Source organism: Orycteropus afer, unplaced genomic scaffold (assembly GCF_000298275.1).
Source record: "Orycteropus afer afer isolate SDZICR_OR568_19922 unplaced genomic scaffold, OryAfe1.0 scaffold00010, whole genome shotgun sequence".
NCBI lineage: Eukaryota > Metazoa > Chordata > Mammalia > Tubulidentata > Orycteropodidae > Orycteropus > Orycteropus afer.
Genome location: NW_006921597.1, coordinates 2,336,206 through 2,353,539, shown reverse-complemented (window position 1 = coordinate 2,353,539; position 17,334 = coordinate 2,336,206). Strand labels below are relative to the sequence as shown.

Below are 17,334 nucleotides of genomic sequence, written 5' to 3'. Positions count from 1 at the left end.
ACACAGAACTAAGTGACATGAGTCAATGAATGGTTTGTTTGTTTGTTTGTTTGTTTTTGCAGTGTTCCCTCCTCTCCCTTCCCACCCCTGGCAACCAACAAAGAAAGTTTCCCTCCATATATAAACCTTTCCTTGACCCTCCACAACAACAAACTAATACTGTATTTGTCCTTCTGTGATTGAGTTTGTATTTACCTATATTTTTGCTTGCTGTTTTTTTTTTTCTTTTCTTTCCTGTTGTTTCAAAGTTTTGTCGTTTATCTTTTCCTTTATTTTCCAAGAACTTTCTTTAGCCGTTCATTTATGGTAGGTTTGCTGGTGACAGATTCTTAGTTTTCATTTGTCAGAGGAAGTCTCAATTTCTCCTTCATTCCTGAAGGATATTTTTGTGGGGTATAGAATAATGGGTTGACAGTTCTTTTGTTTAAATATTTCAAAATGTTGTGTCATTTCCATCTAGCTTCCAAGGTTTTTGTTGAATAAGTCACTAGCATTCAAATTATATTTTTCCTATAGGTGAAGTATCATTTTTCTTTGCTGCTTTCAAGATACTTTCCTTTAAAAAACCTTTAATTTTTATTTATGATGTATCTTGGTGTGAACTTCTTTGGTTTATCTTGTTTGTATCGCACTGAGCTTCTTCAACCTACAGGTTTATGTCTTTTGCCAAATCTGGCAAGTTTTCAGCCATTATTATCAAGTACATTTGTAGCCCCACACTCTTTCTAGAGCTCTTATGATGTGACAGTTAGCTGCTATAGTCCCACAGTTCTCTGAGGCTCTGTTCATTTGTTTCCAGTCTATTTTCTCTGTGTTCAGAGTGAATAATTTCTCCTATTCTATCTTCCAGCTTACTGAGTTTTTTCCTGTGTTCCCTCTGTTCATTGTTGAAACCATCTGTGAACTTTTTATTTTGGTTATTGATTTTTTCACTTAAAAAATTTCCATTTGGTTCTTCTCTAAATGTTCTATTTCTTTACTAAGGTTTTTTTTTTTTTTTTTTGTGTGTGTGTGTATATATATATATATATGTATATGTATGTATTTTTTTTTTTTCCTGTGTGTTTTAATTACTTGCTGAAAGGTTTATTATTGCTGCTTTATAATCTTTGTCAGTTAGTTCTAATATCTGTGTCATCTCGATATTGACATTCTGTAGATTTTTTTTCTTTTTCTTCAGTTTGAAATGTTCCTGGTTCTTGGTATGTTGATTGATATTTGATGGAAACTGACATTTTTATGCTGTGTGGGACTCTGGATCTCATTTAGACATTTTATATTAACTTTGACATTGCTCTGGCAGTAGAATGAGGGGTTACTGGATAGGAGTCTAGCTTTTCTCTCAGCTTCTGTCGATAGCTAGGGATAGAGAGGGTGCTTCTTGTTATGTTGGGTGAGAATGGCAGTTCTAGCTCCCTTCTTGGTAGGAGATTGTCTCATTACTGCCATGGGATGATAGAAATCCTGCTCCTCCACTACTAGGCCCCCTCTGACACCACCCCAGGGGGAGGAGTGGAAGACACTGTTATTAGTGAGTGGGAGTGGAAATCCAGGCTCCCCTTGTGAATACAAAGAGTGGAGAGTAGATGAGAGGGCCTCATTACTGGTAAGGTGGTGGTGGTTGGAGGTGGGATGAAAATCTCACCTCTCTACTTGGCTTTCTCTGACACCATCCCAATGGGGCTATTGGGGTGCCTTTGTGGTTGTGGGTGTGGGTGGGGCCACAGTTTCTTCTATGCCATTTGGGTGAAATAGAGCAAAATACTACTAAAAGTTTTCTGTCTCGGTAGACTACCTCTTTCCTTGTACTTCGGCTAGCAGGAGACAGCTTTTATTGGGAGCTTCTTTCGTTTGTTTGTTTATGCCCATTGGTGTTTCTGGATTGCCAGTTTTCTTTACATTTAAGTCTGGGTATATGAAGTAAAAGAACATGCATGGGACTCACCACCCTGTCATTCTTCAGATCCTGAGGTCCTGAGATGGTTTGCCTTCTTTGCTGCACCTTCAGAGTCTTATGTTTGTTACTTAGCAGGAAGAATAGGGAAAAGTACATCTTTTCCATCTTCCTAGAAGTGGAAGTCTCCAAATTGCACATTTTAATATTCTTTGATTATCTGATTATTGAAGAATTTTTTTTATATATATAAAATGGATATAATACCTGTTACATAAGATGTTACAAGGGTTTTTTTCTTTTCCATTTGCTGTTGAGTCAATTCTGACTCAGATGACCTCATGTGTGTCAGAGTAAAACTGTGCTCCATGGGGTTTTCAGTGGCTAATTTTTTTTAGGTAGATGGATAGGTCTGTCTTTCAAGGCATCTCTGGGTGGTCTCTAACCTTCAAACTTTCTTATAGCAGCCAAGCGTATTAACTGTTTATACCACACAGGGACTCTTATAAGGATTAAAGGAGATAATTCATGTAAAATGTTTACTACTCTACTTGGTATTTAATAAGTAACTATTGTTAGTTTTTCTAATGTTCTAATTATAGATTGTATAGTTTTTTTTTAAAGGCTATGAGTTCAAACCTTAAAATTATGTTTTTGTGAATAGTTCTTTTATAATATATGTTTGGATCCTTCCCCTATCTAAAGATAGGATTATTTCAGAAATTTTTATTTATTTATTTATCCCCCTCCCCCCCCAAATGGAAGAGATCTCTGCAGATGTGCCATGTGGATTTCAGATATCTTCTGCTGTCCTGCCAGCCTTTTGTTTAGCAGTCAAATGCCTTAGCCACTATGCTACCAGAGCCACTGGTAGGAAGGGGAATATTGAGACAGTAGATTAAATTGTGCTTCAATAAGAGGCAGTCCAATAGAGTGTGGAAGTCATTGTATTAAGGGTGACTAGCAGTGCATAAGGAGCTCTGGTGGTGTAATGCCTAAGGCATTTGACTGCTAAACAGAAGGCTGGTGGTTCAAACCCACCAGCCGTTCCTGGGAAGGAAGGTTGGGCAATCTACTTCCATAGAGATACTGCCTTGGAAACCCAAGGAGGGGTTGCTGTGAGTTGGAATCAACTTGAGGACAGTGAGTTTGGTTTTCCTTTTTTGGTTTACCAATGACAAATCTAAATGGTTGCTGTTAAGCAAGCAGACAGACATGTAACCCATGTTTATTGTTATGTTGCATTAGAAATACCTGTTTCCTAGAATGAATGCTGACATGAGACTCAGGCAGTAAAGAGATCAAATCCCAGGCTGATTTCTTATCTTAGTCGATCTGGTAACAATGTTGGGCTGTTTTAGGGGTTTTTGTGTAATGGTGCAAAAGTGGTGTGGGGTGTGTGGTACAGTGAAGTACTTAATATAGCTCTTCTAGCCATGGTCTTTGTGACTCCTGCTAGATGACTGGCTAGGACTATGCAAATGTGAGGTGCTTGTGGCCTACTAAGGGGATTGGATAGCTTAGTAATAATGTAAATAAGGTACATGGCACTCTTGTGTGGGCAGGACCATGCAAATAAGGTGTGTGGAGCCCTAATGGAGGGATTGGTCAGTTTTGCTATCTCATTGGTTTTGAAATGAGCCATCTCAGAGGTGAAAGGGGGATCTCACTGCTTTCAAGAAAGAACAGCCAGAAGTGGAGCACTTCCTGGGATCCAAGATCCTTGCAGTGAGACAGCAAGAAGCAGTGGCAGAGAAATGGTGGCAACAGAAGCACCAGAACCAAGAGATTGGCATGAGACTGAGCAGTTGGCTTCTCAGCCCACAGAGCGAGAAAGCAAAATGCCTTTGGAGAAGAGGCTTGCTTCTCTGGCACTTATTGGCAGAGCTAAAAGAGCGTTGTAACACTTGCCTGAGCAGGGCAGAGGCCAGGCTGAAGGGCCCAGGACCAAAGAGAGGTGTGCCTGTGGCCATGGCTGAGGTGATGCTGTCCTGATTGAAAGAATCGTATCCTGGGCATTCCTAAACCTGAATTGTAACCTGTTACTTCCCTAATAAACCCCATAATTGTGAGTATTTTCTGTGAGTTCTGTGTGACTAGTGCAATGAATTATTAAACCCAGCAGAGAATTAGGACCATGGGAAGGACAGTTGGTGTCAGAATTGGTTAAAAGGTTTGAAAGTGGTGGCATGTCTGACCTCTGCCACACAGGAATCAGCCTTGGGCTGTTGATGCTGATGGTGATTCTCTCTTACCCTTGTGAAATTAGAGGTCAGATGACATCTCTCCCATACCCTTTTTGCAAGGTGGCATCTGACCTCCTTGAACTTCACAAGGAGGAAGAAGGATCTTGACATGCTCTGCCCCTGGCTGTTCCTTTTTGATAGTGGTGAAATTCCCCCTTTCTGCCTCTGGGATGACTCATTTTAAGCCTAGTGTGATGGCGAAACTGACCAGTTCCCACATGAGGGTTCCATATACCTTATTTGCCTTATTAGCAAGCTGTCCAGTCCCCTTGGTGGGCCATAAACACCTCACATTTGCATAGTCCCTCCTAGTCATCTGGTGGGAGTCCTAATGACCATGGCATTGTAAATGGTGACTAAACTGTCTCAGAAAATAGTTTGGAAGTCAGCAGATGATAATATCTCTGTAATTTCCTAGCAAAAGGTATGGCCAGTACTTCCATGGATTGGGGGTCTGAGAATTTAGGCCATGTTCTTCGTTTAAGGTCATAGAATATAGCCTATGTATGTGCTCAAGTATCTGCTCTTTGAATTTTCTGTATTTTTTATTTCTAGGGATTCATTTACGCTCTTATCAACTGGAAGGAGTCAACTGGCTAGCCCAGCGCTTCCATTGTCAGAATGGCTGTATCCTGGGAGATGAGATGGGCCTGGGTAAGACCTGCCAGGTATGTTACTGTGGAGTGACCACTGTTTACCTCCCCTGAAATAAAGCCTTACAAATCACTAGCATCTTTTGCTTTAGTTACTAGTATATATTTTTATACTCAGATGAGAAATGCCTGAACCTTTGTTAAGAGTTCTTGACCATCGAAGACATGCCTGTGTTCGAATTGTAATTTATGGGCCTGTTGTTATGGTTGTTAGTTGCTGTCAGGTCCCTTCTGACTCATGGCGACTCCGTGTGTGCAGGGTAGAACCGCTTGCTAGTGTTTTCAAGACTGTGACCTCTTGGAAGCAGATCACCAGGCCTGTCTTCCTAGATGCCTCTGGGTAGGTTCACACCACCAACCATTGGCTGATAGTTGAGCACTTAACTGTTTGTACCACCCAGGGACGAAACATTTGGTTTTTCTCTGTAAAACAGATGTACCTACCTAAGGATCAAATTAACTCTGATTTCCTTAGCAATTATCTAGTTAAATGAGTTACTTTTAATATTAGTCTTCCTTCCCCGGTGATTGATGGGGCTACTGCCCATTTCTGTGCCATGCTAGGAAGTACAGAGGAAGTACCCTGTAGTTTTCACAGTGCCTTGATCATCACATAGTCTTAAAAGGAGATGGACTAAAGTCTAAAGACCTGAGAATCAGATGTCAATAAGCAGATGGTGTCTTGATAGTGATATGTTTTGACAGATATTAATGTTAGGCTAAGGCTGGCAGAGGGGCTCTGGTAGTGTAGTGCCTAAGGCACTTGACTGCTAACCAGAAGGCTGGCAGTTCAAACCCACCAGTCACTCCTCCGAAGGAAAATGAGGCAATCTACTTCTGTAGTGATACTGCCTTGGAAACCTAAGGGAGGGGTCGCTATGAGTCGGTCCGACTCGACGGAACATAACAACAACAGTGTTAGGCTTGTATTGATGGAAAGTCCAGATACAGATACCCCTTGGGTTAATCACACAGGTTTACTTATCTATGGGATACTAAAATAGGGCAGAGCAGTCAGTAAGTAGAGAGGCAACATGATCAGAAAGCATGGAGATTTAATTTAAGTTTGCCGATTCCCAAAAGGCTTCCCTAGTGAACATGCAGAATGAATGAGAGCCTTATCTTTAGACTGCTTCTCCAGGTCATCCATATGTACATAAACAACAGGCTGGAGCAGGCTTATGAGTTGGCTAGTTTCAGTATTTATTAAACCAAAACCAAACCAAACTCACTGCTGTCGAGTTAGATCCAACTCACAGCAACCCCTCCTTGGGTTTCCGAGGCAGTACCTCTATGTAAGTAGATCACCCGACCTTCCTTCTGAGGAGTGGCTGGTGGGTTTGAACCACCAGCCTTCTGGTTAGTAGTCAAGTGCCTTAGGCACTACACCTGTTAGAGGCCACTTTATTTTAACAATGCATACTTCTTCAATCTCAGGGTTATTCAGTATGCTGTATCATCTCCAAGTATCACTCTGAGCTACCATCTTTTCATTTATCACCCTCAGTTTTCTCTGGTAAACTTGGTCCTAGTACATTCCTGAACCGAGAGCTATGGAACTAGAACAAAGATTGGTTTCCAGGACATCTGGGAGCCAGGTTCACAGGCTCTTGGACCAGGTACAGGGCCCTGCCTGCCATCTTTGCTTGTTATGCGGAATTTGCCCTACACACTACATCCAGAGCCAGCAAACTGCACTTGCCCTTTGCCTTTTCCCAAGGTATTTATATTGCTCTACTCCTAGCCTCCTAAAAATGTAACACCTCAAAATTTATTCTGATAAAATTTTGTTTAGAAGTTTTGCATCTGTGTTCATGAAGGGTATGGATCTGTTGTTTTCTTACATTATCTTTATCTACTTTTGTTACCAAGATAAAGCTGGCCTGATGGAATGAGTTGAGAAAGGTGCTATTAAATTGTAGAGATTGCAGTCATACACAAAACAAAATGTGTATGAAATGTTCAGGGGTAAACCAACTTGCTGTGTAAATGTCCACCTGAATCACAATAAAAAGTTATTTTTTAAAAAAAGAAAAGAAGAATGAGTTGAGAAGTATTCCCTTCTCTTTAGTTTTCTTAGAAGAGTTTTTGTAGAATTGTTATTATTTCTTCCTTAAATTTTTGGTAGAATCCTCTGGTGAATTCAAATTCATTTTATAGATATAGCTGTTTTTTAGTGAGAAAAGATAAATTTTCTCTAAAAGTATTCTCAGCAAAAGCTAATCAGAATTATTTTAATCTACTAAGTACTTATTGAAGGACCCAATCTGGGCTGGGAAGTCATACATAGTTTAAAAAAAAATTCCATGTACATTAAAAAAATTACTGCAACCACATAATCACAGCCCTCTAACCATAATAATACATATATTTTAAATGCTGGAAACTGTAGTACACATATAGTTTATATTTTATCAATCTAACATTGTCATTGCTATTTTCCATTTTATTATATTCTTCACAATAATTATTTTCCACTGACTGATAATATCCCATCAAGAGAATTTATCATAATTTATTTAAATGAGGAGGAGGGAGCTCTGGTGGCATGGTGCCCAAGGCATTTGACTGCTAACCAGAAGGCTTGCAGTTCATACCATCCAGCCACTCCTTGGAAGGAAGACTGGTTACTCTACTTCTGTAGAGATGCTGCCTCGGAAACCCAACGAGGGGTTACTGTGAGTTGGAACTGACTAGACAGCAGTGAGTTTGATTTTTGGTTTAGAGGAGGAAAGGCAAACCCTTCTCCTCTCTTTGTGTGATTGATTGATTGATTGATTGTGATTTGGGTGAAAATTTACAGAGCAAATACACTTTCCATATAGCAGTTTACATACACTGTCTCATGACACTGACCACAATTTAGCATGATGCAACATCTCCCCTCCCACTTTCTCCCGACAGCTACCTCCTCCCCGTGTCCATCTGTCCATGCACTTCTACCCCCTGAGCTGTCTCCCTGTGTCTGAGCCCTTTATGTTATTTAAATGAACCTTGAAGTGCACATCTTTGGGCACATAGATTTGTAGGGATAGAGGTTATATTTTTTGGAAAGGTTTTCTTAGAAACAGCCCAGTGTTTGGGAGGTAGGTTCTCATAATTATTTGTTTCACAAGCGAGTGCTGTTTTCTCTGAATACCACAGTATCCTTTTGATACTAAAGTCTATTGGCATATCTTTTGACCATTCGGCTTTACAACGATTTTCATTTAGCCACTCCTTGGAAGGAAGGTTGGGTAATCCTACTTCCGTAGTGATACTGCCTCAGAAACCCAAGGAGGGTCGCTATGAGTCGGGGCCGACTCGACGGCACATAACAACAACAACAACCTGCTTAAGCTTATGAGGCATTAATTATTGCTGTTTTCCAAACTAGAATATATGTTCCAGGAGGGCTAAGAGTGCCTTCTGTTTTGTTCCCCAGAGCTTAGAACAGTACCTAGCCAAAAAAAAAAAGAAAAAGATACTCTATAAATACTTGTGGAAGTAAGGACAAAATTAGGAAAGAAGAGTGGAAGGAAAACATCCTCACTTAGAAGAGAGCTCTAGTGTCATCATTTGGTCGGTCATCTTGACAGTTGTGTCTTGGCACACTTGTTTTATGTTTTCAGCATATTCCTAATCTTGTACATTCTTTACATTGTTTTTATCTATCTCTATTGTCTTTCCTGAGTTTTTCCTTTTTGTATTAAATGTTGCATAACTGTTGAGCATCATTGCTTCTTAACTACTGTAGTAATTGTTGTTGTTATTTGCCATCAAGTCTGATCCGACTCATAGAGACCCCTCCTTGCATTTCCGAGCCAGTATCACTACGGAAGTAGATTGCCCAGCCTTCCTTCTGAGGAGTGGCTGGTGGGTTTGAACCACCAGCTATCTGGTTAGCAGTCAAGTGGCTTAGGCACTATGCTACCAGAGCTCCTACTGAAGTAATAATAGTAATTGTATGTTTCAGGCTTATATGGTTTCATTGTAGGAATGAATTACTCTGCTAATATATGGAAAATTGTGCATTATTTCTTTGCAAACCAATTCTTATATAAGAATCTCTGTTCCCTTGAGGGTTGTGGGGACTTTGTGCTTGATTCTCATATGGAAATGTGATTTTAAACAATGCTATCTTTTTCTGTGTTCTAGACTATTGCACTATTCATTTACTTGGCTGGAAGATTAAATGATGAAGGACCATTTCTTATTCTTTGTCCCTTATCTGTTTTGAACAACTGGAAAGAAGAGATGGAGAGGTACAGAGTATGTGTAGTTGAAACTTTATTTTTTATGTTAATTAATGCTCTGTTGGGGGGTAATGTTTTGATATTTTATGCTATCTTGTTACTTTGAAAGTTTTTTTTTTCCCTGAATGATGTGTAAAACGTGATTAAACAACATATTGTCATAAGTAGTGAGTTTATTTCTTCCACAAAACTCTGAACTGAATCAGTGAAGGTAGGGAGGGTTCAATAGGTATTATTATTTGTCAGTTGGAACTTCATTACTCATTTTTTTAGTAAACTTTGCTGAACTAAAGGAGAAGCCATCTTTTTCATACTGGCATAGGACGTATTCAACAAAACTATTTTTCTTTTTAAGAGCAAGCACAAGACTCTTTTAAATGTTCTTCTGATATTCACACTTACCTTGAGGTTGAACCATTAATTGAGGTAATGTTAACCTTACTAGTCAGGTTATGTCATTTAGAAGACACTATGAAGATTAATGATGGCACAATGGTTAAGCATTTGGCTGCTAAGCGAAAGGTTGGAGGTTCAAACCTACCAATGGCTCTATGGAAGAAGGATGTGGCAGTCTGCTTCCATAAAGATTATAGCCTTGGAAACCCTATGGGGCCATTCTACTCTGTCCTGTAGAATTGCTATGAGTCAGAATTGACTTGATGGCAATGGATTTGTTTGTTTATCTTGATATGATGAGCTCTGGTAGCATCGTGCCTAAGGCACTTCACTGCTAACCAGAAGGCTGGCGGTTCAAACCCACCAGCCACTCCTTGGAAGGAAGGTTGGGCAGTCTACTTCTGTAGTGATACCACCTTGGAAAGGAGGGATCTCTATGAGTCAGGTCTGACTTGATGGCACGTAACAACAACAAATGGGTGGCAGAAATGGAATGGTTAAGCACTTAGCTACTAACCTAAAGGTTGGTGGTTTGAGTCTACCTAGAGGCATCTTAGAAGAAAGGCCTGGTGATCTACTTCTGAAAGATCATAAACTCAAAATAACAATGAAACCAAACTCTGCTGTAGAGTCTAATCTGACTCATAGCGACCCCTCCGTGGGTTTCCAAGGTGGTATCTTCCTTCTGAGGAGTGGCTGGTGGGTTTGAACTGCCAGCCTTCTGGTTAGCAGTCAGGTGTCTTAGGCCCTGCGTCACCAGAGCTCCCATTGAAAACCCTATGGAGTGCAGTTCTACTCTGAAACACGTGGGGTTGCTGTGAGTTGGAATCAGCTCATGGCAGCTGGTTATGATGGTTAAGATGCTCCTGACTCAAATCTGTTGTTGATGAAGGCTGTTGAATAGACACGCACTGCCAGAGGAATGACCGAGTTAGCCTAGAGAAGTAGAACCAGAGGGTACCTAAGCGAGGATGGTGAGACTTCAGTTTGCTTACTTTGGACATGTCATTAGGACAGACCTATCGCTAGAAAAAGACATCATGGTTGGTGAAGTAGATGATCAGTGAAAATGAGAGAAGTCCTCAGTGAGATGGACTGACATAATAGCCGCAACAGTGGACTCAGACATACCAACAATCATGAACATAGTACTGGATAAGATGACATTTTTGTTGCGTTAGATACGTAAGATCACCATGAGTTGGAGCCGACTCCACAGCAACTAACACCCAAGAGCTTTAAGCATTTACTGCCAGGGGAAGGCTCTGAAGTTTTTATTACCAGATTCTCAAGGCTTTCTGGTTGAGGGGCATTATGAGGTCTGCATGTCTGCAATCATTCCATAAAATCTCATTTTCCAGATATGCAGACTGTTTTTTCCATGCTCTAGTGTTTGTGTCCATCTGTGTCTCTTCTTGATTCAGATTTGCTCCAGGTCTTCCCTGTGTGACATATACAGGTGACAAGGAAGAGAGAGCTCACCTGCAGCAAGACCTGAAGCAAGAGTCATATTTCCATGTGCTGCTAACTACCTATGAGGTACCCATTTATTTTTCTATAGCAAGGACTTTTTTTTCTCTAATTTTTATTGTGATTTGGGTGAAATTTTACGGAGCAAATTCGTTTTCCCATGGAGCAGTTCAGACACATTTTGTTTCATGACATTGACTGCAATTTCCCACAGTGTAACAGCTCTCTTCCCACTTCCTCCCTGTAGTTACCTCTTCCCTGTGTCCTTTCCTCCATGCACTCTTGCTCCTGAGCTGTCTCCCGGTGCATATACAGCCCTTCTGTTCTCCCTTGATTGATCTGTCCAAGGAGTATATCTACCTAATGCAAATGTTCAGCATATGTGCCTGTCTTTTGTTTGGCTGGAAGCCACAGTGAGTTCAGTTCTAGACCTGAAGGGTAACTAGGGGCCATAGTCTCAGGGGTCTTACCAGGCTCTCTGTCAGACCATCAAACCTGTTTTTATTTAATGATTTTGAGTTTTGTTCCACATTGTTCTCCCACTCGGTCCAGGATCTCCTGCACTGATTCCGCTCTGAGTGGTTGACAGTGGTGGTAGCCAGACTATAGCAAGGACTACCGCTTTAAAAGCTGTTGAAAACCCTCTGAAATTATAGGTAGTCCCTGGGTTACTAATGTCTGGGAGCTTATACTTGCCCTTTAATGTTACATAAATTTGTCTTCACTTTGAAATGATTGAACCAAACCCTTACACAATGAATTCTTCATCACAGGCACCTTTGCTTGCTGCACTTGCAGCTTTTACATCATTGAAAATGCTTTGAGCTTTTTCTTGTTAAAGTAAAGCAAAATAAGAACCATATGTACCTTTTTCGACTTACCTACAAATTTGACTTAAAGACTTAGACTTAAAGACACACTTAGGTACAGATCTCTCATAATCTAAGGACTGTCTGTATATTTAATTGAATGTATACATTTTTTCTGAGAAGAGAATCTGTTTTCATCAGATACTCTAAGAGGTGCTGTGACCAAAAACGTTAAGAACTATTGTGCTTTAAATTCGTTAGATATCTTTCCACCTCTTTCCTGTTGGGTTAGGGAGGAAGGTTTCCCAGGGAGGTGGCTCTTGAGTTGCATCTTGGTCTATGAATAGAAGTAATGAGGTAGGCAGGCAATAGGCAGGGGACAGGGTTTTCTAGACTGGGACATGGAGGACACTTAGGTGGTTCCAGTCTCATTTTAAGCCCTCTCCTTCAAACTAAGGCTGACTGAATCATCATAAACAAGATCTTCACTTACTCATACTTCCTTTCTATTGGTTTATATAATAGTGGTCCTTAGGAATTATACTCAGAATTTTTTTAACTTAGTGAATGAATAAAACTTAGATAGGCTCTGTAATTTAGGAGAGTTAACAAGAAACAGTATTAGGATTTTGATAGCAGCTATTAATGTCAAAGTTATATTAACACCAACCTTTATAATGTGTTTACTTTGATTTTTCAGGTATGCTTGAAAGATGCATCATTTCTAAAATCGTGAGTAGATTGCACTACTTTAGAAACGATTTTGAGTGCATTGTGAGTCATGTCTTTCTTTCACATTTTAATCCTTCACCTCTTTCCTGGTATGTGTGTCTTCCGTGACTCCTTTTCACAGGTAGGTTGCATGGCTAGAGTTCTATTGTCTAGCCTTCTACTCGTTAGTTCTGTGTCCTTGGGTTAGTTACTTAACTTCTACAAACTTCAGCTTCTTCATCTGTAAAACAGGGTACTTAAATTTCTTATGGCGGATGGTTCTTGTGAGAATTAAATGAGATAATGTGTACCTAGTGGTTTGGGTGGCTAATAGATATTGATTCTTTTAAGTATGCTTCTAGTTAGTTAGATTTCAGGCCTTAGTTCATGAAGTATAGGAAACTTGGATTTAACTCTTGGTACTACCTGAATACAGGTAGTTTATAGTTACAGTTTATGGTCATGTCAAGATAATGCTTATAATGTAAGTTAAATGCAAACTAGATTTTAGCTAAGTAGGGAAAGATGTGTTGACATCACTCATTCTCATTGTCTATGGCATGTGGCATAGTTAGGTGTGGGTTCTGCATCTTAATATTTAGAAACTTTTATTTTTAAAGTGTTTCATCAATGTTTTAAATGTTATTTCTCATCCAGGTTCTTGTGAGTAGATTTCTGTTATCATCTTATTTTGAAATACTGAAGGCTTAGACATAGATTTCATGACTTCCATCCCATGTTTAAAGTGGATTAAGCCAGTGTTTAAATAGGCTCTGATAAGTACTATTATTTTACTTTCCTTAAGAAGAAGACATGCTTTCCTTCTCTTTTTCTTTTTATTATTAATTTATCATTGAAAGTTCCTCATTTGGAAAGGTACTATTCCAGGAACGAGGGGCAGTTTCAGGAAAGTAAATCACAGAGCTCTTTATAAAGTTTTCCATTAATACATCAGACAGTGTTTCACTACTATTCATAAGGTTTTCAGTGGCAAAGTTTTTCAGAAGTGGACTGCCCATCCTTCTTCCTAATCTGTCTTAGTCTGGAAGCTTTGCTGAAACCTGTCCACCATGGGTGACCCTGCTGTTATTTGAAATCCTGGTGGTATAGCTTCCAGCCTCATAGCAGTGCACAAACCACCACAGTATGACGAAGTGACAGATAAGTGGTGGCACCTAACAACAACAACAACAACAAATAACAGAGCTGTCCTAAGGAAACATAAACTACCATGATGGGGTGCGAAGTGTACAGATAACCATAATGCGAGGAAACATATGTGAAGGCTCAAAATCCAAGAAAATTGGGACATAAATGGTGTTGGGCACTTTATACAAATTATTCCATTTAGTCATCATGGAAACCTGTTAGGCAGGTATTCTTACCCATTTTACAGATGAGGAAAGTGAAAAATTACGTAACCCATCCAGGCTGCATTGCTAGTAAATGGCAAAGCAGACATTCAAACCCAGCACTCTTTGCTGTGGAGTTCTCTTTTTATTATTTATTGTTATAAAAATAGAGAGCAACATTTGTCAATTAAGCATTTTTCAGGTATACAGTTTAATGATCTAAATTACACGATACTGTGTAGCCATCACCCATAATCACTGCCAAATTTTCCTCACCATAAACAGAAACTCACTGCCTAGAGAGCCTCTTTTTAAGAGAGTTTCTCAAAGTATTTGGGTGCCCTGGAATTTCACATTATTCAGCAGACATACATTCTTTTTATGTCAGGTAATCTGTTGTGAATGTGTTCCTGGTGATTTAAGAACCTGAGTAACAAAAAGACATTCACAGTGTGGACCAATAATATGAATCCCAAAAAGATAGATGTGTTCTTTCAATTTATTTGACAAGCTTATGTTGTTGTGTTAACTACATCAGATACTCTGTGAAGAGCAGGGAAGTATAATATAATCTCTGCCCTAAAGAGTTAAGACTGTGCACGTTAACAATATGAACTATTGTTTTTGCTAGATGGTAGATGTTCTGGTTACCTAGTGCCACTCTGACAGGAATATACCACAAAATGGGATGGCCTTAACAAACAGGAGTTTATTCTCTTAATTTAAAGGCTGTAAGTCCAAGTTCAAAGTACAGGCTCTAGGGGCTATGTAAAAAACCCCCTCGACCTTGGGCTTTAGCTTTGCCTCTTGCTCCCAGCCTGCTGAAGCTAGAGGCATCTCGTCACTCAGGTAGCTACTGGCTGCTGAGGCTAACAAGCCCAAAGTTGACAAATAAAATGGCACAGTCCTGATGTTACCATACAACACGGCAGGTCATTGATTCAAGTCCATTGAAAGTCCCAAGGTCGGCAGAGCATGGCAGGCTGCTAAATGATGACATGGCTACATGAAGTGTACCATAAACTAGAGACCAAGGCTTCTTATATACAGGAAGCAGACCACATTCCCTAAGGCAGCTACTCAGCTGCTCACAGTAGATTCTACCATGGAGCTGATTACCAGTCTCATCATGGAGAATAACTACATTCAGCTGCCCAGCCACTCAACCAGGCCGGCCAAGTTGACACACAAACTTAACCACCACAGTAGACTTACAGAATCTTTAAATCGAGAGGGTTAGAAGGACTTTATCTGACTCTCCATTAAGTGCTAGATGCCCTCCACCTCTTCCTCTCCAGGGATTCTTCTTTAGAGCTAGACAACTTTTGATGCGTGGTCCCACCTAATTCCTTTCACTGGCCAGAATCTAACTCCCTGTAGCATTTCATTGAACAAGCATTTATTGGATGTTTGCTTAAACCTAGATAAACTTAAAACTAATCCTTGGCTGGCACTATTTGGTGACCACTTTCGCATATTTTCACACCTTATCTCATAGCCATTGTTTTCATTCCTTGTAATCTTTTAAGTGGTTCTCTGATCATGCTGCCCAGCAGGAATGATCCCAACTCCTGCTCTCTGTGGACCCCAGCTGTCCCACTGCGTGTACCACTCTGTAGGTGAACACTACCTGGTGCCTCTGTTTCTGCACCTGTCCTGTGGATCTTCTCTGTAGCGTCACAGCAAAAACCTACTGATTTTCTATCACTTGTTTTAGTGGAACCTTCTCTGACAGGTTTTTGCCTTATACATGTTCCAGCTTTTGCAGGTTTTATTGTATAAAGCAAAATAAAAAATTAAAAATTTTATAACTTCTACTTCGTTACCTTTCCTTAGCTTTCACATTTGTTATATATATATATATATATATATATATATATATGTATAAAACTTCTATATATTTTTCAGTTATTAGATACTTTTTTTTTCATTATAACATAATCATCATAATTATCATTTAAAATGCTATAAAGTGAGTTCATCACCTATTATTAGGCATTTAGATTATTTTCAGTTTTTTGCCGTTTTAAATAATACAACTTGGAACATATTTGTTTATACATGTTTTTTATATTTTGAATTGTTTCTTTTTTGCTGTTTTAAATAATGCATCTTGGAACATATTTGTGTATACACGTTTTTTATATTTTGAATTGTTTCTTAGGAACAGCTTCCCAATAGTCAAAGGATATAATGCATTGCTAGATAGGTAAGAGACAAGTATTCATTTAGGTGAAGGGAAAGATGGTTTACCAAAGCAAGTCATCAGCATGTAACACTAAGAAAAAGGAAGACACGGAGAGGTTCACAAATGGTATAGACAACTGAAGGGAAATACTTTTGCATACACAGTATGTAATAACAAACATTAATCTACAGATGGATACATAGGTAGACAGGCAAAATAATCAGGTATATGTAGGTAAAAGGGAGTATATACATGACCATATATAAGTTTGGCAGACAGTATTTCTACATACATATTTGTATATGCTATAAGAATGCCCATGCATATGATAGAGCTAATGGGGGCAAAGTTAAGATAACTTTGTAGCCACGGCCAAACACCTTGAGAAGTGAGTCACTGAATCTGTGGGCTCAGGACCATGGTTGCAGGGGACATGAAGCTAATTGGCATAACATAGTATGCAAAAACATTGTTCTACATTCTGCTTTGCTGAGTAGCAACTGAGGTCTTAAAAGTTTGTGAGCAGCCATTTAAGATGCAACAATTGGTCTCTCCCCATCTGGAGCAAAGAAGAGTGAAGAAAATCAAAGATGCCTGGAAGCAATTAGTCCAAGGGACCAGTGGACCATGGGAACCTCAGCTTACATGACCCTGAGAGCAGAACTAGATGGTGCCCGGCTACCAATGTGAACTACTTGGAAAGGGTCAAAATAGGGGATCCTGGATAGCGTGGGAGAACAAGGTGGAACAAAACGCCAAATTGTAAGGAAAGACCAGGTTTACTGGTGCTTGAGACTGGTAAAACCCACAACACTATGGGCGTTAGTCACTCTTCAGGCCTGGAATTGAATTCACTTCTGTAGCTTCCAGCCAAGCAACAGACAGTCCTTCAAGATGAGCAATTACACTAGAGAGGTGCATTCCTTAGAACTATCAACCATGGGACATCAGAAAGGCAGCATTTGCACAGGGAGGTAGCTTAGAGGGCAGGAATATGTAGGAAAGGACACAGGGAAAAGGTAACCAAAGGAAGGAAGGGGAAAGAGAGCTGTTATATTGTGGAGATTACAATTAGTGTCATGAAACAAAATATGTATGAACTATTGAATGGAAAAAAATTTTCTCTGTAAACTTTCACCTAAATCACAATTGAAAAAAAACAAACCCCTATATAATGTTTTTATGACTGAACACTCTGAAAAATTGTATAGCCTCCTACTTACAGAACGTACTCCGACAGTGACTTCCATAATAGCAAATATAGTGGATATAAATGCAACATTTGATCCTATTAACCACTTGCCCCATTCCAAAAGGAGCTCTGGTAGCATAGTGGCTAAGACACTTGCCTGCTAACCAGATGGCTGGCGGTTCAAACCC

At 39.7% G+C, this 17,334-nt stretch overlaps 1 protein-coding gene across 1 annotated transcript in view; it reads left to right on the top strand.

The window, feature by feature from the left end:
• The window catches only part of CHD1L (chromodomain helicase DNA binding protein 1 like), an 86,505-nt gene that overhangs the window by 16,606 nt on the left and 52,565 nt on the right, over positions 1 to 17,334 (top strand). Inside the window, exons 2-5 of the mRNA XM_007948387.2 lie at positions 4,696 to 4,808; positions 8,931 to 9,037; positions 10,849 to 10,963; positions 12,404 to 12,435. Of these exons, the coding sequence (XP_007946578.1) occupies positions 4,696 to 4,808; positions 8,931 to 9,037; positions 10,849 to 10,963; positions 12,404 to 12,435 (367 nt within the window). The remainder of the gene's footprint in view (positions 1 to 4,695; positions 4,809 to 8,930; positions 9,038 to 10,848; positions 10,964 to 12,403; positions 12,436 to 17,334) is intronic.